Genomic DNA, 24,457 nt, shown 5'->3' on the forward strand with positions numbered 1-24,457 from the left:
TCTTCTCAATAAATCTTAGCAAAGAAATAATGAAAGTGACAGAAAAGGACTATCATATTAACTCACTGGAAAATAAAGTAATTATGTGCCATAAGTACTGTAAACAAGAAGCCTTTTCCTGGAACCATGATACAAATAACCCTAAATTTCGATTCTTAAGACCTAGCTTCTGGTTCAAGTCACATGTTTCCTGAGTTATCTGGGCAAATTAAATCACCTCCTTAGTCCTCATTTCCTCCTGTAAGATAAGGAAGTTAGTCTAAATCCCTTGCTTTAAAATTTAAATCCTTTGATTCACAGTAACAAACACATTTAATACCCAAATCCTAAAGCCATACATAACTGAAACAAAAGTGCGGACTAGTATTCACCAATTGATGGGTCATGACCTGCCATTTGCAGAGTACTGAACTGATTGATGGCTACAATTCCTCATTAAAAACAACAAAAGAGGGAGGGGGTAGATGCGTAGAGACAGACAAAAATATAATACCTTGATCTGTTTGACCATAGAGATATCTTTGGTAATATAGGGGAGTAAAAATTTTCCTTTACCTTTCTAGGTTCTTTTGGCAGATCTATTAATTAAATTAACATAAGGCAGATTAGCAGAAGAAACAAATTTAACTACATACATATGGGAGCTCCATAAGACTGAGACCCAAGGGCGAGGTGGGCAGCTGAGGTTTATAGGTCATCCTGAGCCGAGGAATGGGATAACGGCCTGGAGCTTCAAAGGGGAGGAGGGTAATTCATAGGACACTAAGAAGAGCAGAAGTTTGGTACTTAGTCATTTGCCCTGCCATACATATAAGTCATTCAGGTAAAAGTTCTCTCTGGTAATAGCTCCCTTCCTGGTACAGGCCCGGTGTTTAAATTTTTAGGTAGTTAAGGGAGAGGTAAAAGTTGCTCTTGAGTCTGCTGGATCTTGATTGCCTTTGGCTCAAAACACTCCACACGCCAAAGTGGCATATTTTGGGGTCATATATTTTGCTTCCCTTTAGTAAGAAAGGAAATGAACATTCAAGTTTAGGTTAATATTCACACTATGGATATTAACATTACTCAGCTGTTTAAGGTTGTTACATTTATTGGCTATCTGAATTTAGAAATTTAGACAGTTTGTGTTTAAATCACCTAATGTCAAAAAATCAGTTGCTTACGTAATGTTTACATTTTTCAACTGTAATTTGGAGCAGATCTTTTGATTCCTCAACTGTTCTCTGGCTAACAAAGCTGTATTGTAAAATGTAAGAAGTTGTTAGTCTAAGAACATGTGCCTCAAATGTTAATGTCAGTGTTTGGCAGCAGGGACTGTACTTTTCTTAGGGGAGGTGGGGATAGGCCGTAAAATTCAAGAGTTGAAATTTAAACACAATTGTAAATTACAGTATGTGACAACTGTTAATTATTTTTGCAAATAACCAACATATACTGGGTACTGTGGTGATATGGGATTCCTCTAACAGATGACTTTGGCTCTTGGATTCCCCATGACCCAGTTGAAGCTTTCTTTGAGAGGTTTGAGATTCTTTTCCCCCTCCTCTTCTTCCTTCCCTCCGACTCTCCTGCACAGGTTGTCAGACCTCCACTGAGGCCTGAAGGTACTTCCCTCCTACTCTAGCTCCCTCTCCTTTATCCTTCACAGGGAGTATCACCAATAAATCTCTTGCACATCTATTCCCTTCTTTGTATGTGCTTCTCTGGGAATTTGAGCAAACAAAGTACATGTCTAGTCACCATATTAGACTCTAGGCATCATTATTTCATTTAGTCTTCACAAAAGTCCTGTGAAGACATTATTAGTAGTCCCATTTTATAAATAAGGAAACAGAGTAGAAAAGCAATTTTCTCAGCATGATGCAACTACTGACAGAGATGAGATTTGAACTCAAGTCTGTTTAATTTCATGGTTGGAGCTGCAGACCTTATTTTAAAACAATTAAATTTTATTAAATAACAACAAAAACTAAACAGATCCCTAATAAAATTTTTCTGATGCCTCTGTGTGCTTTCAGACATTATCACATTTAATCCTAATAGATCCATGAAGTTAATATTATCATTTTACCGATGAAATTGGGGCTCAAATAATTTAAGTAACTTTCTCAAGATATTACATAAGTTCATGAGTTTGAGCTCACTCAGGTCGTCTCTGAATTCAGCTGTTTAACATTATATTGATTTGCCTAATTAATCAAATGACAATTGTGTCCCTTTTTACTTTTTAGTATTAGATAATTTGTCCTGAGAACTTTATTCAGCAAAGAATCCCCCAAGTGATTTAAACAGCTATATATGTTCATTCTCTCTCTCTTTATGGGTGTGTGTGTGTGTGTACGATACGTTATAGATAAAATATTAGCAATTTAGGGTATTTCTTGAGCTGCCGCCTATTTGTATTTTAACCAAAATTTACAGGGAAATAGCTGGAGCACTGTTTCAAAAACCTGCCTCCAACAACAAATCAGCAATTGAGGCTGGAAGGCAGTATCCTCTGCCCACTTTCTGAGACTTTTTAATATAATTTAATGTAATTATGCTGATTTTTGCTTTTGCTTCCTGACTCAACTGCAGCCTTTGAGTTCACATTTCAAAAACTTCCTTCACCAGAGTCACCTGATGAGATGAGTCAGCAGTCTGCAGACTCATCACTTCTGATGACCAAACCCTGGTGTTTTACCAGCCTTTAAAATGACGCAGCCTAGCCGTACTGGGCGGAGCCGGATGTGGAGCAACCGGGCAGCAACTCAGCAGTATCCAAGCCCTGGAAGGGAGATGGTTGGTTTGCTTGTTTGCTTTGTTTTTCTGTAGAGAAGGCATTGTGAGAGGACATGGAGCAGAAGGGGGTGATCTCAGGGGACCCAGGCACAGGCAAGTCAGGAAATCTAGGCAGATCCAGATATGACCACACCATGGTCATATGGTGGGCCTGGGGTAGGGGGTGGTCCTGGTACCACTCCTGGGAGAGGAAAGCCACGAGTCCCCTACCCCCAGTCTACCCTGTGACTTCAGATGGGGAAACTGAGGCTCAGAGATGAGTAGGTGGTTGCCCAGCGTCACAGACATCAGGAAGGGGCAGGAGCCAGGGAGGATACAGGAAGGAGGGGTGAGAAGACCTCATAGCCCTAGACAGCACCCGTACCCTACTCCCAGAAGCCCGCTGCCATCACAGGGGTGTGCCAGTGCCCAGTAGCCACCCCGTTGGAGCAGTGAGCTTGTAGACAGGACCGTGTGCCTGTAGACCCGTCCCCATGTGAGTCCTCTTAAGGTGGAGGCCCAGAAACTGGGCCCCGTGACCCCTCAGAGCCCCCTCCTACCTCTGGCCCAGCCTGAGGAGCGAGTCGCAGCTCACTGTTCACTAGGATGGAGAAGGGTACTCCCAAGCCAGGAGGGGACTTCCCTGGGGTTGGGGTTCAGTGAGTAGGTGCTTGGCTGGGTCTGGAGTGGGATTAGGTGCATTTTTCTTCTTTTTGTAATAAATGCGTATTATTTCCGTAACAAAGTAATCAAATGCCTACCCCATCCTCCACCCGATCCTAGTTATACAGAAAAATCATGGCTCCTTGTGGAAGGCCTAACATCTTTTTTTTTTTTTTTCTTTTCCTTTGCGGTACGCGGGCCTCTCACTGTTGTGGCCTCTCCCGTTGCGGAGCACAGGCTCCGGACGCGCAGGCTCAGCGGCCATGGCTCACAGGCCTAGCCGCTCCGCGGCATGTGGGATCTTCCCGGACCGGAGCACGAACCCGTGTCCCCTGCATCAGCAGGCGGACTCTCAACCACTGCGCCACCAGGGAAGCCCCAAGGCCTAACATCTTTAAGATGACCAGTTACCCATAGCTTGCCCTGAACTCAGCGTTTTTACCTTTTATCATTAGCCTTCACCCATCCCACGTATCTAATATGTATTCACTAATCTTTTCCGATACCTTTGCATCCTCCAGTGGAACATTCTTCCCTCTTCCCCCCCTACCAAAATCCTCACCATCCTTCAACGCCGAAACTTAGCATTACCTTCTTCATAAAATCTTGCTTCATCTGTCCTATTGGAAGCAAAATTTCTTTTCTCTGTGTTCCCATCGTTTTGTTGTTAAATGATTCTACGTCAATTGTCGGTCATACAATAACTATCTGTGTATATAACTTGATCTTTCTTAGTAGATTATAAGTGAAGATTCTTTATCTTTGGCTAACCTATAAAATATGTTTACATTCACCAATCTTCTTTTATCCTCAAAAGATGGGAGATGGGGGGGAAGAGTCAATATTTATTTAATGCCAACTATGTGTCAGGGTATTTGAAGCTATCTCACTTAACCCTCACAGCACTCTTCTGTATCCATTTTACGTATGAAAACATAAGCTCACAAAGAATCAGAGACTTATCAGGGTCAAAAACTGGCAAAAACATGGCTAAGATTTTTTAACTCTGGTCTTATTCTTTGCATTACAAAAACATAATTGTACATCTATCAATGTGGAAGACACCAATAAATACATGTAAAGCTCCACTCATAAAGATTTTCTAGCACATTAGAACTGCTTCATTCAGATAATGCTTGCGACCCAACTAAAGTCAGAGGATTTTTGAGCCAGAAGGGACTTTATAGATCATTTAATCCAACCCTTATGTTACAGATAAGAAATATGATCCTCAGAGAAATAAATTTCCCTGTGTATATACCCAGTCAGTAGATGAGCAGGATTAAAATCCAGTTGGAGGCAGTATAGGAAAGTGGTTAACACTGTGGCCTTTGGAGTCAGCCTTGGTTCAAATCACAGCTCTGGTACTTAGTGACTGTGTGCAGCCCCGGAAACTTTACAAAGCTTATCTTTTGTCTTCTCATCCCTAAAAGAAGGATGATACTTACCCCATAGTGCTGTGAGGATTAAACGTAACATTGCACAGCAGAGAGTAAGCAATAACAAATATTAGGTATTCTCTTATCTCCTGTCTCACTGCCTGCTCTTCTTTGCAGGACACCACATTGCCTTTTATGGATGAGTTGTGGAGTGGACAATACATTTCAGGGTCAAAGTGAGTAAAGATAAAGAAGTGTGCATTTATGTGGTAAGTCCCTTTAAAAAAAAAAACATGTACAAATATTTCTCTGCGGATAAATAACACTTTTAAAAGGAATTGTTCATTCAATAAATATCTATTGAGCCTCTACCACATGCCAGGCGCAGTGCTAGATGCTGAGTATGAGATCAACAAAACAGATCTAATTTCAACCTTGATAAGCACTGAAGTTTGATTGAAAACAAAAATATCACTGAGATCTACTTGTGGGACATGCAAAACCAAATATCTTTCACAGAAGTCAATACAATGTAATGGATATTAGTATTTGAAATGAGCTATACATATATACTTGTGCCTTTTTGTAAAACAAGATATTCTTTAGAATTAAGTTCTATGTCATTTCTAGTGCTGGTCATTTCAACTAGATTTTAGTAAATTCCTTGATAATTAAGCTATTCTATTTCTTTACATAAAATAGAATATTGCAAGGGGTAGGTTTAGTTAAGCATATTCTCCTGAAATATGTTAATCACCATCTGTCTGAGGGTTACAAGACTGGAATAGAACAGTTTTGCTAACAGCCAGTACATAGTAATTCCTTACAGGGCATCACAAAGTTCAATTTTATGAATCTGTGCTCATTCACTCATTTTCTCTCTTTTTACATACACACAAATAGAAGCTGCCTAAAGAGATAGCTGATACTCGGGTTTTGGAGTCACTAATATACTGATGGTCTCTAGATTGCTTGTATTTGTTTGAGTTAGGATGATAAAACTGGCTAAGGATCAATACAGAAAAGAATTTGGATTATTCATATGTCAAAATTACCTTATGGTGATTCCTTAAATCCCTAACACATTCCTTAATCCTTAACACATTAAGGAATTAATTCCTTAACAAATTCCTTAAATCTCTTTATACTCAAGTTTTGCTATCCATTTGATTTTGGAATGTGATATACTATCCAATTTTACCTGAGAGTGAAAAGAATGATTTTGTTATTTATGAAAGGAAGTATAGAGCACAGTAAAAAGAGCCCAAGTTTGGAGTCAGGTAGACTGGGTTCAAATCTCAATTACCATTTAATTGTGTAATTTGTAAGAACATCTGAGTCTCGGTATAAAATGTTTGCAAAATAGGGATAATACGATTTTTCTTGTAGAACTATAGTAAGTTTAAATAAGATAATAGCTGGCAGACAGTAGCTATTTGTGGTTAGTATTCGTGGTTGGCTATATTAATTTAAAAAGAGATCACGAGTCAAGAGCATTGATTTAAAAACAAAACAACACTGCTTATCTAAAAACTAGTTGCTGTATAGAAACATATAACCTCCCTTAAATTATCAATATTTATAATCCTTGCAACTGGGGAAATAAGGAAAAACTACAAGATTTAATAAGAATGGCAAAATTGGGACCAAATGAGATTATAAAAGTTTGAATTGTTAATCAACAAGGAGATTAGTGTGTTTGTTACTCTCAAAAGGTAACAAGGCATTTGCTTGATGCATTAAGGTCCTTGAATTGAATAATGCATTTTTCTTTATGGTAGAGTTATCCCTAGAACTCTTTGTGGAACTGGCTGTTTTGAAGGGGGAAAAAAAAATCAAGCAGCTGCCTCTTATGGAACAGGTGATTATTTAAATATAAGGTGGTGAGTGAAAACTTACCTGAAAAAACTGCATTACTCAAGAAAGAGAATTCACCAAAAAGAGGTTCTCTACATCACATTTTTAAAATCTTCAACGGAATGAGCACCTTCCCTCACATTACCTCTTCATCGTAAGCAATTTCTCTTTAAAGCTATTCTAACTCAGACCTTCATCTAAAATTCTCCTGAATCTTTCATTATCGAGGAAGCCTGGAACAGTGCAGAGGCACTCCTTTCTGAAAGCACATCTATTCCTGACCACTCCTTTCCAAAAGGTAACATGTGTATCTAAAACCCATGCGTGAAATTTTAAGCTTGCTCTCCTATCTCATTAGCTCATAGCAGCCAGGAAAACAAAGACCATTCTCACCCAATTCAAACGGCGGCGGTATCGTTGAGTTCTAAATCAGGAACGACCCCCCCTCATCCCACTTCCAAAATATAAAAGGTGCGCACTTCAGCCGACTGCCTGTCTCCCAGGCATTGCACCCCAGGATAATGGAAACAGTGCTCAGGAAAAGGATGGTAAAGCAGCTCTCGAAAATCGAGGGTGACTAAACCCTGCCAATGGGAGAGTGTGGACACTCCTTGATCATTGGTAGAGAGACTGTACTAAACCGAGTCGCGGTAGAGGTGTCTTTGGCCTTGCGCAGGGGCACTTGGGGACCCGAGGTAGAGCTCCAAGTTGGAGATAGATACTGCGAGTGGAGAAGACCGTAAGTCGGAATCTCAAGGCCTTTTCCCGCAGCACACAGGGTCAAGCGCCACGGGGCTGGATGGGGACTCCTGGTTCTGGTTCAACCCTTTCCCGCTAATTACTCGGTCCGGATAAGATGCTACACGGAGCCTCGGGCGGACGGAAATACCAGGCCCAGGAGGCAACCCAGAAAAATCACTCACCAGTCTCCCACCTTCAGCGCAGAACTATCAGGAGCCTAGCGCGCCAGCCATAAGGAAGCCCTGAACCCGCTCAGACGACCCTGACGACGGCTCGAAAGCGTCACTGACAACCACCCGGAAATGGCACAATAGCTTCCGGGGCCGCGGAGCGCGCGGCGGGAAATTATTTCCCAGAGCCCGGATTAGTGAAGTAGCAAGTGCTGCGGCAGTCTTCTTGCCTGTCACCGGCGCCGCCCGAAGGAAGCAGCCCAGAAACTCCAACCAGGAAGGTAAAGGGCCTCAGCTCGGAAGACACAGTGTACCCTGTGTCCTCCGTGCCCCCAAAGTTTCTGCAGCTCCCAGCTATGAGGCTGGGAAGGGGCCGGGTAGAGCGGTGGCGGTGCTTACCTCTGACGCTTTCCGCAGCCGTCGTTGGTTCGCACTCGCCCGACCCGCCGCGCTCGGCGCGCGCGTCGATGGGCTGCAGCCGCAGACCCCGCCGCGCTCCGCCCGTGCCGCGGCGGGGACGGCCCCGAGCGCCTCTGCAGTGCAGGGCTGAGCCGCTTCCCTCGCCTCCTGTTTGCGCAGCTCCGCAGCTCGGTCTCCTGCCAGGAAGGCGCTAGGCCACTCGCGTCTCTCGTTTCCATAGAACCGACTGGGACGCCTCTCCCTGAGTCCCAGATTCTTGGCTGCTTTCCATAACTTAGCGTCAGTGCAGGTGGTGGGAATCCCCCAGGCCCACCTTCCTGTGAAGAGGAAAATGCTATCATTCATTTCTCCCTAGTAGAATTCTAAACATATCCAAATGGTAATGAACATCTCTGCAGCTACTGTAGGCCTTGAAACGCGCACACACACACACACACACACACACACACACACACACACACACACACACACACACACACACGTTTCCCTAAAGGGAGCGGGAGTGGGGAGGGGTGCTGTGTTCCTGGGGATTATGATATTAGCTGTTGGAAGGCAGGGAATAAGACAAAGTGGTTATCCTGAGATTTCTTCTGCTCCCAAAACCTCTGATTGAATATTGACAAAAACGTGATCTGCTTTGAGTACTCTATATCAGGATTTGACCCAGAACTTGGACGGAGCTTGATTTTGGAAGCGTCAAGCTATTTTTGACTGATGAATATCCTATACCAAAAAAAAATTTCCGTCGAGGCATTAGGAATGAACATTTAAACCGAATTTCCAGTGTACGTGTGACAGACTGCGCCTTGTAAACTTTTGGGTTTGTTATTACCTTATGCCTCATTTCTCAGAAGTACCTATTGATGTGCAAGATGTTCCCATTTTAGGCAAGTTTGACTAACCAGTATTGGTGTTTAGGTGGATTTTTATAAGGGAGTTAATTTGATTATGTCTAAGTTAACTCAGAGTGTTAAGTTAAATGTACTAGAATGTTTAAATACTTGAATGTATAAATTTTTATTGTGAAGACAATTAGGCTTCAGTAATGCAAATGTGCTCCTATTAGATCTGTTTTCTAAGTACAGATTTTCTTTTACCTTATTGACTTATGTTCGATTATATGATTTAATATTTTCTTCTCTAAAGCAGAAAGCATAAGTCATGTTAAACAGTCTTTGAAAAAGTGGTCAAAGGTGGGTTTTTTCATAAAATTCAAAATGCTTAAGATTTCATAATAGGTATCCACAATTTACACTAATGTCCAAAAACATTGTTTTTAAGAAAACCAATAGTATAACTTTATTATCTAGACAGTATTTCCCTCTGAGATAATCTTTTCACTGTTTAAGCAAAACATTTAAAAAATAAAATCAATAATTCCATATAGGCTCTGAAAAAACAAAGTGAAGCACCCTCTTTCTCAAAAATAATAACTAAAATAGTACATAGTACATTTTATTTCACCTATTTCCTATTAGCAAATTTAAGGAGAGTCAATTAAAAGTAATATTCTATTTCTTTCTAAAGACATCTTACTGCTTAAAAGTAAAATATCCCTGAAACTTTTAAATTCACATAGTTCTTACTTTCTTGATATCAGAATTACTTTGAAATAAAAAACTGTTTTGTTATTATTGATGGAGAAGAAGAAAAGCCCATATGAATTAGTCTGAGTCATTAATACCAAATCCACTTTGAGAGGAAAATAATAAACTTTTTCATAAGAAAATACAGCCCTCTTTAGATTGTTCCTAGAAATGCTTTGAGATTTTAGACAGTGTTATTTTTCTGAAATTAATTTGTAATTATGCTTAAATATTTTCAGTAATATTGCTATCTAAATGTCACCCCACCCTCACAGTAGATTCCTTTTCATATGATGTATGTTTCTCTTTTATTATTTGAAAGTAGATTGTTTGTAAAATTAAAATTTGGTTAAAAGTATTCAACTAAATTCTGAAATTAAAGTCAAAGTGTATTGTAGAAAGGACATACCGTTTGTGCAGAAACAGACTTAGATTTTGAATCTTGGTTTCACCATTTACTAACTTTGTACCCTTGAGCTAGTTTCTTAATCTCTCAGATCCCCCATTGTTCTCATCTGTATAAGAACGGCAAATAGCACTTACATTTTCAAGAAGGAAATGAGCATATACGCAGTATATAGGCCACAAAATCCTGCTTGGTCAATCTCAGACCTTATGCTACTACTAAGTAGTACAAAGTTCCTAGGATACTAAAGCAGGTTTGACTTTCATCCCCCATGGCTAACCAACATGTTCTGTCCTTTCTTTTTTTTTATCCCTAAACATCTCTCTCATTCATCTTGCTTCTCTTAAGGCCCCTTTATCCCTAAAACTAGCATCTCCAGTGCAGCCTGTGCCTTGTACAGTACCAGATAGATTGGACCTCTCTCTAAGTCCTCTTAGCCTTTCATTTCTTCCCCACCGTACTCATTTTGGTGCTACTTCTCCACTTCCTCCCTCCACTGCTAAGTCAGTCATCAAAGAGACTAATTATGACTGCTGCTTTCCGAAATAATGCCATTGAAGTAAGAAATCCCTGAAGTCTCACCATTGGTGACCTTAGTCAAATAATTTATATATATATACGCACAAAAACACATGCATACATATCTCTGATCTTTGAAGGATGGGACAGGAAACAGATACTATGTCTTTAAAAAAAAAATTTCCAAAGCCCAGCTGAATTATATTAAGCCAAAGGCCTAATTTGGCTCCTAGGCCAAGAGGATGCAGAATTCCTAAACTCCACTTGACGTTATAGCATTCAGAGCCAAACAGGATTTTACTCACACGGTATGAGTAGTGTGATTTGTGTGTTCCTTTTGTAGTATTGGTTAAACAGAGAGCCAACACATTTAACATTATTTACTTCCCAGTTCAATGCTTTAGATAAGAGAAATCATAAAAATCTTTTAAACTCTTAAATTCAAAGCAGCAATATTGATTGAATTTAAGGATTGGTATGTCCTTTCCAGAAGCGGGAAGTTTTAATGATTTTCCTTAGTAGGTTTAAAATCAAAGTAGAAGTAGGTTTAAAATCAGAATAGTTCACTAGAGTAACAAACATTAAGAAACCACTAGTTTTCAACCTGTTGCCTTAAAAACCATGAGATACTCAGTAGTGTGGAAAAAGACCATGATGTGATTTTACATAAAAATTAAGATACAGAACTATATAATCTAAATTTTGTTTTTTAATATTTTTTCACACACAAACATAAAACCTTCAAGACAGACCCCTCCCCCATTCCCAAATGTTAACGATGGTGGTATTTTTCAAATTTTATATCCTGTGTTAATTAAAATTAAAGTACAAATTGGTAAAAGTTATTTTGGGGGAAGTTTTTAGTTCTTAAATGCAAATATATAAATAAAACTTTTTAAAATAAATCCCTTATTTATCTTAGTTAGCAGCATACAATTTATAAGATGCATTATATTCTCAAAGTTCTATAATAACCTGTGTCTGATCATAAAAGAAATTATAATGCGAAGTAGGAAAGGTTTATCCTTATTTTTCTGTCCCAGACCTCTATAAGCATCTCGCACCTCTTTTGCAGCACTTTCCCTTTCACCCAACTGTTACACCCTGCTCTTTCATCCTCTTTTCCATACCAGACCTTTCTATTCATATCTCTATTACTGCCTCTGTTTCTCTGAGTTCTCTTAACATATTTTAGCTATGTGTTATATTCCTGAAAGGTGTTCTAGCTACGTATCATATTATAAAGAATTCATAGACCTAAAAGCTAGTATGTAATAAAATGTTCTTAATTATGATGATGACTGCTATAGGTTTATTTGCATTTCTAACTGGCACCAACTGCAGAAGAATCTCAGGCATCAGGGATAGGCCCATGTGGGAGATATTTTGGGAAAGTCCACACCACAGAGACAGTTGCTTGTTCTACATAAATGCCAGCTCTGTTCACAATCATTATCTCCTTAGTTGTGTGTATTATATGATTCAAGGTAAGTAGATTGTTTTTTAATTTACTACAAAATTTTTAAAAATTATTATGAGAGCATTTCCTTGTAACTAAGAATCTTGTGTATTTTTTAACTTTTTGACAGTAAAGATAAAATGTCTGTTAAAAATAAATGTTTTTGTTTGTTTTCTTTTCCAATTGTGTTAGGATAGTATCTTCTGTGTGACTACTTCAAGGATCACCTCCTATATTTTCTAGAAAAATATCTAATTTCTAGAAATACTACTCATACAATTATATTGCAGTTTATTTACTTTATTTCTTGAGCTGCAAGACTTCTAGCAGTTAGCTTTTCATCTTCCATATCCCAGAACCTATTACCAGCACAAAACTTGACTTTGAGTTGTCTGAGTCATTGATAGGTATTGCACTAATGTTGTATAGTACTTTCTTTGGGTTCACTGGTATATCAGGCTATTGTTTATTGTTTTCTTACTCCTGCAGGGTCATAGGAAGAGCCATTAAACCACTAATTTTATAAGTATAAATCTATCTTTATCTATATTTGTCTATGTCTATTCTGTTATATAGACATAGAACTATTTTCCCATGTAACTATGAATTAGATCTGTGGTTATTAGTTTGTCATGTGATGTGGTATTAAAAAGCATTGATAAATGTATTGTAAATTCTGTTACTTCAAGTAGATCATTTTATTATAGGAATGTATTAGATTAGGTTAATGGAATTTGTTCTTTAAAAAAGCTGTGCTAGTTATTGTGTACCATCACTGGGATTCACAATTCTGTGGAAGTTTAGCTAATAGCCCAGTTTTTCTGATAAACTTCTTAATGTTATGTATTCTAAGTTTTTTTAACACTCATATTTTCACACTGTTTGAATCAGGAAGACCAGCTTTTTCACTTGTATTTCTTACTGGCCTTTCCACTTTGCTTGTTTAATATCAGTTTCATTTTTTACTTGTTTTTCAAAGGAAAGAAGTTGCTGTTAAAAAGGCTTTCCTGATTTCTACCATTAAGCACCATTGGTCCTGTTTTCATTTTACTGAGGACTCTTGCTTTCACAAAAAATGCTGTTAAATATGTAAAGTGGCTATAATTACTCCATCATAAAGACAGTATGATTTAAGGTGAAAACTTTGCATTATACACGACTCAAATAAGTCCAAGTTATTTAGTAATTTATGCATCACACCAAAATATGTTAAAATGGCACCTTGTTAATAATAAACATTCAGATTGTGAAATAGCTGTTACTAACTTGATCTAAATGAGGAACATAGTGTAGTAGATTTTTTTTTTCCTTATAGTTCTGTATAACATATTTAGTTCTCAGGAAGTAGAAAAATAAAATTTAAGACAATTTTATTGTCTTATTAAATAAGACTTTTTGAGTGGTAGCATTACAGTGATTTTTTCGTTGCTTTCTGTGTATTCTTATTACTTAACAGTAGTTTCTGTATGTCAGCATTTTAAAATAGCCAGATGGGCAAGATTTTAGGTTTTTAAGGCTACTCAGACTTCCCTTCTTTGGCAGCATTTCTTGAAATACCTACTAAATTGTTTTTCAAACTCTTAAATACATAAATAAAATACAAGTATAATAGTAGGCAAAATGTATACAGTTAAAACACTTATATTCCTCTGCTAAAAATAGCTTTCAAGAACTATAAAAACAATTAGATTGCCTTTTCCAGTAGAATATCAAGGTGGTATTCACAGATATGTTGAATTTCACTAGTCTAGTGTTTCTGAAAGGACCTGTTACTTTCTAAAGGAAATTTGCTTAAGGTCTTTGTCATTCCCTAGAATTAGTGATAGCAGTGTTTCTGCCTAGTTTTGGTTATATGCCTTATAATTCCCATGTGGCTTTATTGTATGTGTGTTAATATGTGTTCTGCATCAGACTAATTCATTATTATTTCTAGTAACAGAGGACATTTTCGTAAATTTTTTATATATTACTATTTTATATTAATGGATATTATCACTCGAGCTATGTTATTTAACCCATGTAAGTGGTTTGAAAATTTGGATGATTAATACAGTAGAGTTCCTTATGCAAGAAGCTACTTACATTTTAATTACTGATGATAGTATTTTACATGTTTGATTATTTCATAAGACACCAAGCCCTACTGTGTACACCTTATAATTTTGTACTGGCCAAACTTATAGAAATTGTTTCATCAAAGAGCCTTATCTTTTTTTTTTTTAATTTTATTTTTGCTGCGTTGGGTCTTCGTTGCTGCGCGCAGGCTTTCTCTAGTTGCGGTGAGCAGGGACTACTCTTCGTTGCGGTGCACGGGCTTCTCATTGCGGTGGCTTCTCGTTGGCAGAGCACGGACTCTAAGCGCGCAGACTCAGTAGTTGTGGCGCACGGGCTTAGTTGCTCTGCAGTATGTGGGATCTTCCTGGACCAGGGATCGAACCCGAGTCCTCTGCGTTGGCAGGTGGATTCTTAACCACTGTGCCACCAGGGAAATCCCAAAGAGCCCTATCCCTAAAGACACTTTCTTTATGTTCTGTATCTTGAATTTTGGGTTTTTTAGGGGTTAATACGTAATATCCCTTTCCCTCCTTTGGAGCCAACAGAAATATAAAAGATAGGTTGAGATCAAAAGATCACCCTTCTTACTGAATAAAAATTGGTTTAGAGGAGGTGGATTTGATATGCAACTCCAGTGTGTTTCTTATTACATAACTTCTGAATTGATTTACCCACCCAGGCAGTGCAGTACTATTACTGGCAGCTCCTTATGCCATGTCCACGTGCATTAATATGAACCATCTTTGTAAATATGCAGATGTGTCTGGCAAAGCATATTCAGTTAGTTCTCTCAAGTAGCTTCTCCTCGTAAAGCAAGGAGTGATGCAGGGTAGAGAGAGAAACCAGGAGTGCTATTACCCTAGCAGAAGTTTCACTCTTAACCCTGAGTAATGCTTTAAATTGTTTATAGTGAGACTTTCTTTCAACTTCTACTCTAAAATGAATCTCAACCTTTAAATAACTACATATGTGTATATAGTTTATAGGTATTTAATATAAATATATATATAACATGTATATGCAGCCTTTGAAAATAGAGTTCCTATAAAGAACATTTTTAATTTCACCAGTTGTCTATTACAAGTCCTGGTAATAGTTTTTGTTATAATTTTTGAAGTTTACTTTTAATTGTTTTGAAAGAAGCCAACTGCTGTTGCTCAGCCTGTGGCATTAAGTGAATACTAATCCAGAGCTAATGGTGACAGTTGTTAGAGAAATGAAAAAATTACCCTGATTTCTCTCCTCACTGCTTTCCTCATCTTTAATGAGAAACTAGATTTTCTCCAAGATGATCTAGGTCTGAAGTTCTAACCTCATGTAAACAAAAACAAAAAAAGCTGTATTCTAATTAGAAATGCTGTGAATTTTCCTTTTGTTGGCCAATAAATGTACCACCTCAAATACAAAGTGCTTTGTGAACTCCATTGAAATATAGGTTAATGTCCCTATCAAAATATATTTGAAACCCACGTGATTTTTTCAGTCTACTTTGTAGGTGATGAAATTAACATATATATAGCACAGTTAAGAAATGTAGATTGGGAATAACTTAGTATATACCTACTATACTAAATTATTTGTTGTAAGTGCTGTGGTACCATAAGTTTATCAAGTTCTCCATTGATTTATAAATATTCTTCAATATCTGTCCACAGACACTTTTAAAAGTTAGTATGAGATCTGAGGGTGTCATTGTCCACAAGTGTCCTTGTTTCCAACGCTCTTAGCAAAAACAATACTTTTAAAATGAAGCTAATATTATGCTAAAATTTTATAAGTATCAGTCTTTTTCTGAAGAGTTACATTCATCATTGTGTTTTAGTGGCAAGTAATGTAGTAATGCAAGCTTTCATTGTTCAGACCAGAAAACAAATCTCACTTTATATACAGCCACATTTTGAGATCGCTTTTAAAACTAATTTCTATTGCACATAGGCAGTTTGAACATTGGTATTTACAATTAAGCCTTATATATTAAGTAGTTTTAGTTTTTATTTTTAGTATTCGTAGTTAATAAAAAATAATGTCAACCCTATGAATACTATCTTTAACATATGTTGTCTTCTTTATGTGTATATGTTAGATGGAAGATGGTGCCCCAAAGCATATTATCCAGATGACAGGATTTAAGATGGAAGAAAAAGAAGCTCTAGGCAAATTGCTTTTAAAACTAGATTGCACTTTTATCAAGAGTGAGGTGAGTACAGTAACTTAAAAAGTTCAAGATATAGTTGAAGAATAACTGCAATTAAAATGTTGGCCTAAGAATGATAAAATGCACCCTTGATATTGCAAGAATAGAAAAAATACCTTAAAAAGGAAATCTTCCGAAGTAACATTTTTTCATGTGGATTTTTCCTTCCAGAAATACAAAAATTGTACACATCTAATAGCTGAACGCCTGTGTAAGAGTGAGAAGTTTTTAGCAGCTTGTGCAGCAGGTAAGTTAACTACCTTCCTCTCGCCTTTGAAAAAAAAATCTTCATGGTGAAGAAAAAGTACCTTAATCTCTGGGAAGATAGTGTGTTTATTATATCAAACGTAAATGTGGTTCTTATATTTTTCTGAAAATACTTGTTTATTTATTTGGTTGCACCCAGTCTTAGTTGCGGCTCCAAGGCTCCTTTAGTTGCAGCTCCAGGACTCCTTAGTTGTGGCATGTGAACTCTTAGTTGCAGCACGCATGTGGGATCTAGTTCCCTGACCAGGGATCGAACCTGGGCGCCCTGCATTGGGAGTGCGGAGTCGTATCCACTGCGCCCCCAGGGAAGTCCCTGAAGATATTTGTTTGATATAATATTTTTGCTTTGATTTTCTGAATAGAACTTTGTAACACTTGAAAAACGTATTAAAGGGGCAGAAATATTTACTTCACCTAGTAAGTGCTTCATCTAAGAAAAAATATTTTAATAAAAAGGTTTGGCACAAAATGCCGCCCCCCCCCAAAAAAATCTTTTGTTGAAGCCTCAGCGATTTGCAGTCAAGTTTCTTTTCTTTGATCTATCATTGGAAGAGTTACTGTTTTTGCTCTCTTGCTCCTGTTTCCCCTGCCATCCATGCTATGAAGCAATCATTCTATTTTATTTTTCTAAGATTTTAAATTCGATAAACCTAACTTAGGGCTTAGTGTCTTCTGCCTTTGTCACTATTGATGTTTTTCATATACTTTTCTCTCCTGTGATTGATTTGGCATATCATTAGTCCACTTGTTTTACTTTTTTTTTTTTTGCAGTATTTAACTCAGGTGAGTTTACCATTTTTTAGAATAACTTACCATAAAAAAAAATTTGTATTCATTATTACCTACACAAATGAAAACATATATTTTCCCTGCTGTTTAAAAAGATCATTGATGCCCAGATCAGAATGTTGTTACATATCCTAGAAAATTCTCTAACTCAGTTAATTTGTTTTATATAGTGTAACAATGCTGTAAACATTATTGGAAAAGTTTTTGGTATAGCAGGAAGAATATAAACCTCACTCAAAATGGTGAATAATAATAGTAGTCATAATTTAAGTAGTACCACATTTTATTAATCCTTTGGTTTATATTTTACTTAGTAACAGTTAGAATTAAAATTATTTATTATGGGAAAGTTTACATACAATGTTCAGTGATGTTGTAAGCCTTTCACTATCAAAAAATTTAGGAAAACATAGTTCAAAGATAACATTGGCAATGTAGAAAAAGGTGTTGAAAAAGGCCAAATTTTATTTGATATTTGGTCTTTATTGTTTACCATTTGTCAGAACCAAAATTCTTCTGTGACTGACAGTTCATTTGCTTTCTAGGAAAGTGGGTACTAACTAAGGACTACATAATTCATAGTGCCAAAAGTGGCAAATGGCTTGATGAAACAACTTACGAATGGGGATATAAAATTGAAAAAGACTCCCATTATTCACCTCAAATGCAGTCTGCACCTAAAAGATGGCGTGAAGAACTGAAACGCACTGGTGCTCCAGGAGCCTTCCATAGATGGAAAGTTGTCCTCCTTGTTAGAGCTGATAAACGAAGTGATTCTCTTGTAAGGTGAGATTTCATAGAAGCTAAAGCAGTGAATGTGAAAACAATTTTGGTTTGCTTAAATATCTTTTTGTATTTCTTTGCAATTATTCATTTATTCCAAATGAGCCTTGATGATTTACTCTTTGATCTCCTAGTTAAGCCATTCTGCACTTCTAAGCGTATGTGTCTGATGGAACAAAATCTGTTTTATAAGTATTGCATTATTCTCAGGGTCTCTGTTTCACTTTACATGTTATTTCTTTGCAAACTCAAGTAAAATCTTTATTTTAAATTGGAAGATATTTGTTTTCAGTTGTGAAGCACTTACAGTTTTTTGTAAGTGAAGTATTACGTTAAACAAAGGCTTTTTTCTAGGTTTATGTGGTGTAGTCTTCATGGTTCATACTGTTTCCATCATAATTTCATTTCTTTTTATCTTTTACACCATATTTTAAGAAGACTTCTTATTGGGTAAAGTGTATTCTTAGACTGCTGTGACTCTTTTTGCCGGGAGAGCATGGTCTAAGGGCTTTTTGTTACCTTTACCGAAGTGTAATTTATAGACCATAAAATGCACAGATTTTAAGTGTACGTTTTGATGAGTTTGGACAAATTTATGCATCCATGTTACCCATACTACAATCAAGATTTGTAACATTTACATCATCCTAAAATATTCCCTTGTGTTTTTGTACATTTAATTCTGCACCACCAAACCAAACAACCACTAATTTCTTTTTTGTCACTGTACATTAGATTTGTCTTTTTTAGAGGTTCATATAAATGGGATCATACTGTATATACTCCTTTGATGTAGCTTCATTTGCCTGCCTTGTTATTTTTGAGATTCATCCATGTTGTTGTGTGTATCAGCAGTTCCTTTCTTTTTGTTACTGAGTAGTATTCCACTCTATGTATATATCACAGTCTGTTTATTCACCCATGGATGGACGTATGGGGTTTTTTTGGTTTTGATTTGGTTTTGCTAATATGAATGAAGTGGCTATGAACATTTGAGTACGAGTCTTCACGTAGATGTGTTTTTATTTCTCTTGGGTAAATATCCAGGAGTGAAATTGCTTGCTCAGATGGCAGTTGTACATTTAACATTATGAGAAAATGCCAAACTGTTTTCCAACTTGTTGTACCATTTTACATTCCCACTAACAATGTATGAGAGTTCCAATTGTTCTGTAATTACTTTGGAACTATTGTCCAAAAATGAGGTGACCATATTTGTGTGGTCTATTTCTGAACTTCTTACTGTTCCATTGATATCTATATCTACTTTACACCAAGAATACACTGTTTTGGTTACTATAGTATTATAGTGAGTCTTGAAATAAGGTCTTGTGAGTCTTCCAACTTTGTCTTTTTCAAAATTGTTTTGGTGATTCTGGATCCTTTATATTTCCGTATGCATTTTAGAATCAGCTTGTCAACTTCTACAAAAAAACAAGCTGGGATTTTTATTGAAATTGTGTTGAATCTGTAGATCAAATTGGGAAGAATTGAGATCTTAATATTGAGTCATCCTATCAGTAGACTCTGTTTCTCTTCAGGGCTTCTTTAATTTCTGTCATTAATATAGTTTTTGTTGTATAAACCTTGCACATATTTTGTTAAATTTAATTCTATGTACTTCATATTTTGGGATGCTATTATAATGGATATTTTTGGGGATGCTATTATAATGGATATTTTTATATCCATTAATTGATTTTTCTCCTTTAGTCTGTTAATATGGTAAATTATTTTGATCAATTCTTAAATGTTAAATGAAACTTGTATTCCTGAGAGAAATTCCACTTCACTGTAGTGTATTGTCCATTTTTAATAATTGCTGATTCTATTTATAAATATTTTGTTGAGAATTTTTGTATCCTCAACCTGATAAATGACATCTATGAAAAAATCTAAACAATATCATGCATTTTTTTTTCCATCATAATTGGGAACAAGACAAGAATGCCCCCTCTGACCATTAATATTCAGGATTTTACCAGAGGTACTAGCCAGTGCAATAAGGCAAAGAAAATAAATAAGAGGCATAGAGTTGGAAATAAAGAAATAAGAATACTTGGTTTTATTTCCAAAAGACGTGTTCATATACCAAATAATTTACTAAAAAAAGCTATTAGAACTAATTAATAACTTTAATCAAGATCACAGGATAATAAGTGACTAAATAAAAATTGTGTTTTTATATGCTAGTGATGCAGTTGGAAATTAAAATTGAAAAAGCAACACAACTCTTGGTTTTTGGTGATTTGATTATGTATCCACATATATGTGTGTGCATTTTGTTTATTGTTTATTATTTATGTTACTTGCTTGGAGTTCTCTTAGCTTTTTAGGGAAACGGGAGTTTTTATCTTTTTTAATTTTGTGAAATTCTTGGCCATTATCTTGTAAATATTGAATTGGCCAAAAAGTTCGTTCGGGTCTTTCCATAATACCTTATGGAAAAAGGGGATACTATTATAAATATATCAGCTCTGAAAGTTTTTGTCTGCACCTATTGAGATAATTGGCTTTTCTCCTTTATTCTGTTAATATGGTAAATTATTTTGATCAATTCTTAAATGTTAAACCAAACTTGTATTCCTGAGAGAAATTCTACTTCATTGTAGTGTATTATCCATTTTTAATAATTGCTGATTCTATTTACTGATTCTATTTCCATGAGATCTTATGGAAAAAACCCGAATGAACTTTTTGGCCAGCCCAATATTCTATTGTGTTCTTCTTCTGTAGATCCATTACCCATATTTTAGACCATTTGATTCCGTTCCACAGTATTTGCTTTCTCTGTTCTGTTTTTTTTTCCCTTCGTGTGTGTGTGTGTGTGTGTGTGTGTGTTTCAGTTGGATACTTACTATTGACTTATCAGGTTCAATGATTTCTTCCTCAGTTTTGTGCAGTCTATTGATAAGCCTATCAAAGAAATTCTTCTTTGATATAGTATCTTAATTCTACCTTTTTGATTGTACTATCTTCTGAATTTCCCATATGTTCGTGCAGATTGTCCACCTATTCTATTATATCTTTTAACATGTCATTCACAAGTTATTTTAAAGTCACTTTTTTAAACTTTCAACATGTGGATCATCTCTCTGTGCTCTTTATTGTTTTATCTCTTGACAATGGTTTGGTTGTTGGGTTTTTTTCCCATTTTTGTGTATGTCTTGTGTTTTTGTTTTGTTTTGTTTTGCATACATAGACATTCCCTATAGAAGAACAGTAGAGGCTGAGGTGAATAATGTTAATATCCAAAAATGGACCTACTTGTAAGGCAGTTAGTATGGGATCGTTGAGTTAATCTTGTCAATTGTTGAGCTGGCTTTGGGTTTTGTTAGTGCTATTTTCATCTTCAGCGCATCATTTCATTTTATTCCAGCAGTGGTTTACAGTTCCCTTGTGCTTAGCGTGGGGCCTGTGATGCTGGAGGTTTTTTAATCAGTGTTCTTTATTCATTCTCAGCTTTCGGTAGTCCCTTTACTACTTCATCACAGAAGGGCTCTTCATATTCTTCCCCTCTTGCTTCCTACTCATTTCTAGGTTGGGGAGTAAGGGTTGGTGTGTTTTCGTTTTGTTGGATAGGCTTTAGTCTTAAGCATTCTTCATGTTCTTGGTCTCTGGGGTTGGGATATACCAATTCATTGCTTCTGTCTCAATTTCCCATGGCAGCCAAATTCTCCCTTGTATTGTGGGCAGGGTCTTGGGTAAGAGATTTTCTAGCATCTGCCCCAGCATTAGGTCTCTGCTTTGTATTAGTGCAGGAACCCAGGCCCAAGTGTCATTCCTGCCCCTTCTCCAGGGACAGGTGGCTTTTGCTTCTATCCTTTATCCCATTTTTTTTTTTTTTGGCTGCACAGCAGGAAGTTTTCCTACCCCTTTCCCAAAGGCAGATGAGTTTTACTTCTGCTCTTAAAACAAAAGCAGTGCATCTTTTCCTGGGTTCTGAAATAGAAGACTTTCTTACCTTACCCAAATAACTTAAGGCTTTTGCTTTATATGAGAGATGGATCCAGGGAAGTGGGCCTGGTTTTACATCTATCTCTTGTTGGCAGGCAGTCCCCACTGGCTCACCTTCGCTAACAATGGGGTTCCTGCTGTTACCTGCCCCTAATCTTTTTCATGAATACTTAATAGATGCTGGTGGCAAAGAGCTTGCAACTGAGGGGGGCCCTTCCATGTGTCAGGGACTCTCAGTTATTCTAAACTTTCATGCTGCCTACACTTGGCCTTTAAATTTATTAAGATTTTACCTGATTCTTGCCTGCATTTATGGTGGCTACTTCTCTCTGGTGTTCTGGCAAAAGTGAAATAGTTTGGGTATCCAGTCTCTTCACAAAGGTGCTTATCACTCTTTTGGAAATTCAATTTCTTGGTTGGCTTATTATCTCAGTTCTCTGATAGGTTCATGAAAAGTTATGATTTTGTGGATTATTTGGCTTTTTTCTTACTGTCAGGTTGTAGTAGTGTTCTCTTGGCTTTCTAAATCCTCTGCAGTAACGAATTTTCATGAAACTTTTGGGTGTGTTTGTGCCTGTGTGTCTGTGTGTCTTCTGAGCCTAAATGTAAAATGTATTTCTTAATGTAGATCAAAGTTATTAAACTTTTTCAAAAGCTAATTTTTAGAAGAAGTTTGGCAAGTTTAGTTGTTTTTTTGTGGTCCAGAATGATTTCCTTGGAGGTATGTTGTCTTCTGAGGTAAATACTTTCTTAGAATTCTTGCATTGTTTTTTTTTTTTTGGCTTATAGAGGTGACTTTTCCTTAGGAAATAAACTTAGTGTTCTATTTTTTTTTTATTCATCACACCACCACCCCCACTCCCTGCTGCTTTCCCCCCTTGTAAACTTAGTATTCTTAATTCTTAAAAACTTTTCCCATATCAAGAAACAGATAAGTAGAGGGAATAGCATGATTTCTCAAACACATCTGTTCTGAAAAACTTAAAATTTAGGAAATTATTGCAATAGTTATTCTCTGTGGCACTCAAATAGACCAAAGGAATTAATTCCTTTCAGAAAGATCTGCTCCTATTCCTAGGAAGTAATTGATTTAGATAATTTGACTAAACATACTTTCTTTTTGTTTGTTCGTTTGTTTGCGGTACGTGGGCCTCTCACTGTTGTGGCCTCTCCCGTTGCGGAGCACAGGCTCCGGACGCGCAGGCTCAGCGGCCCTGGCTCACAGGCCTAGCCGCTCCACGGCATGTGGGATCTTCCTGGACCGGGGCACAAACCCGTGTCCCCTGCATCGGCAGGCGGACTCTCAACCACTGCGCCACCAGGGAAGCCCCATACTTTCTTTTTAATATACTTTCTACATTTTCATTTAGAGTTTTGGAGGCTGGAAAAGCAAATGTTATTTTACCAAAAAATTCGCCAAGTGGAATAACTCATGTGATTGCCAGTAATGCGAGAATCAAGGCTGAACAAGAAAAAGATAACTTTAAGGCTCCATTTTATCCAATTCAGTATCTAGGAGATTTTCTTTTAGAGGTAAGTAAAAAACAAACAAAAAATTAGTAAACATTTTTAAATGTTTATTTTATAAAATATTGATACAGTGAAATGTAAAAATCAAATTATGTTCTGAGTTTTGAAAGTGCGATTAGAATTAAAATGACATTTTTAAGACAGTTGCTCTCAATTAAATATTTGAGAGTATTTCTGATAAATCTGAAAAGAACTTATTAAATTTAAAATTTGTCTTATTTTAAGTCTCTACTTTTGTTTTCAGTGCTTTGGTGATGTTTATTACAAAATAATTTTAAGCATTTTAAACCAGAGTATAAATAAAACAGCAGTGGGCTATAGTATCATATGAGAATTCTTCGGTATTTTCCCGTTGGAAAAGAGGGAGCTGTTTCTAAGAATTTAGAAATATTTTCCTGTCCTTTTCCTCCACCTACATCTCCTCACTTGGTGCACATACCACTCCTTAAGTAGTTTGAATGGAAATAACCCTAGAAGAATTGCTCTAAAGGTAAGCAAAGAAGAATTTTTAAGAAGCGTCACTTAAGGTGGAAAAGAACCTGCAGTATGTCTAAAAACTGAACCTTGGTCTTCTAGGAAAACTTAGCACCTTCTTCAGTGTTTCCCATCTCGATAGATACTATACAACCTTTTGTCTAATAATTTATGTTAGAAACCTGGGAATCACCCTTGAAACCTTCCTTTCCTTTATTCCCCACATCTTGTCAATTACCAAGTCCTATTGATTTTATTTCAAATACTTCTTGAATAAACTGCTTCTCTTCTGTACTGACATCATATTGAGTTCATCCTCTTTGCCCTGTGCTCCTGGAATCAACTCCTATTATTCTCCCTATTGTTCTACTTCTTTACTTTTGCTAATTTCCTAGTAACTCTTACTTTTCTTTCTCTAGTCCATTCAGCTTCATCCAGAAGTAACATC

At 36.8% G+C, this 24,457-nt stretch overlaps 2 protein-coding genes across 5 annotated transcripts in view; one reads left to right on the forward strand and one right to left on the reverse strand.

The window, feature by feature from the left end:
* KIAA0825 (KIAA0825 ortholog) overlaps positions 1 to 7,666 on the reverse strand; it is a 214,442-nt gene extending 206,776 nt beyond the window's left edge. The window contains exon 1 of the mRNA XM_060143272.1: positions 7,583 to 7,666. The gene's annotated coding sequence lies outside the window, so the exon portion shown is untranslated. The remainder of the gene's footprint in view (positions 1 to 7,582) is intronic.
* Positions 7,667 to 7,799: 133 nt separating this feature from the next.
* Positions 7,800 to 24,457, forward strand: part of SLF1 (SMC5-SMC6 complex localization factor 1) — a 66,255-nt gene continuing 49,597 nt past the window's right edge. For 3 of the 4 annotated variants that reach the window (XM_060146161.1, XM_060146163.1, XM_060146164.1), the window contains exons 1-5: positions 12,976 to 13,095; positions 16,099 to 16,212; positions 16,381 to 16,456; positions 17,811 to 18,051; positions 23,376 to 23,538. In XM_060146161.1, the coding sequence (XP_060002144.1) occupies positions 16,099 to 16,212; positions 16,381 to 16,456; positions 17,811 to 18,051; positions 23,376 to 23,538 (594 nt within the window). In that variant the 5' untranslated portion in view covers positions 12,976 to 13,095. Of the gene's footprint in view, positions 7,852 to 12,975; positions 13,096 to 16,098; positions 16,213 to 16,380; positions 16,457 to 17,810; positions 18,052 to 23,375; positions 23,539 to 24,457 lie in introns of those variants that run through there. The other variant, XM_060146162.1, reaches the window with a different exon arrangement.

This window comes from Lagenorhynchus albirostris, chromosome 3 (genome assembly GCF_949774975.1).
Source record: "Lagenorhynchus albirostris chromosome 3, mLagAlb1.1, whole genome shotgun sequence".
In the NCBI taxonomy this organism is placed as follows: Eukaryota; Metazoa; Chordata; class Mammalia; order Artiodactyla; family Delphinidae; genus Lagenorhynchus; species Lagenorhynchus albirostris.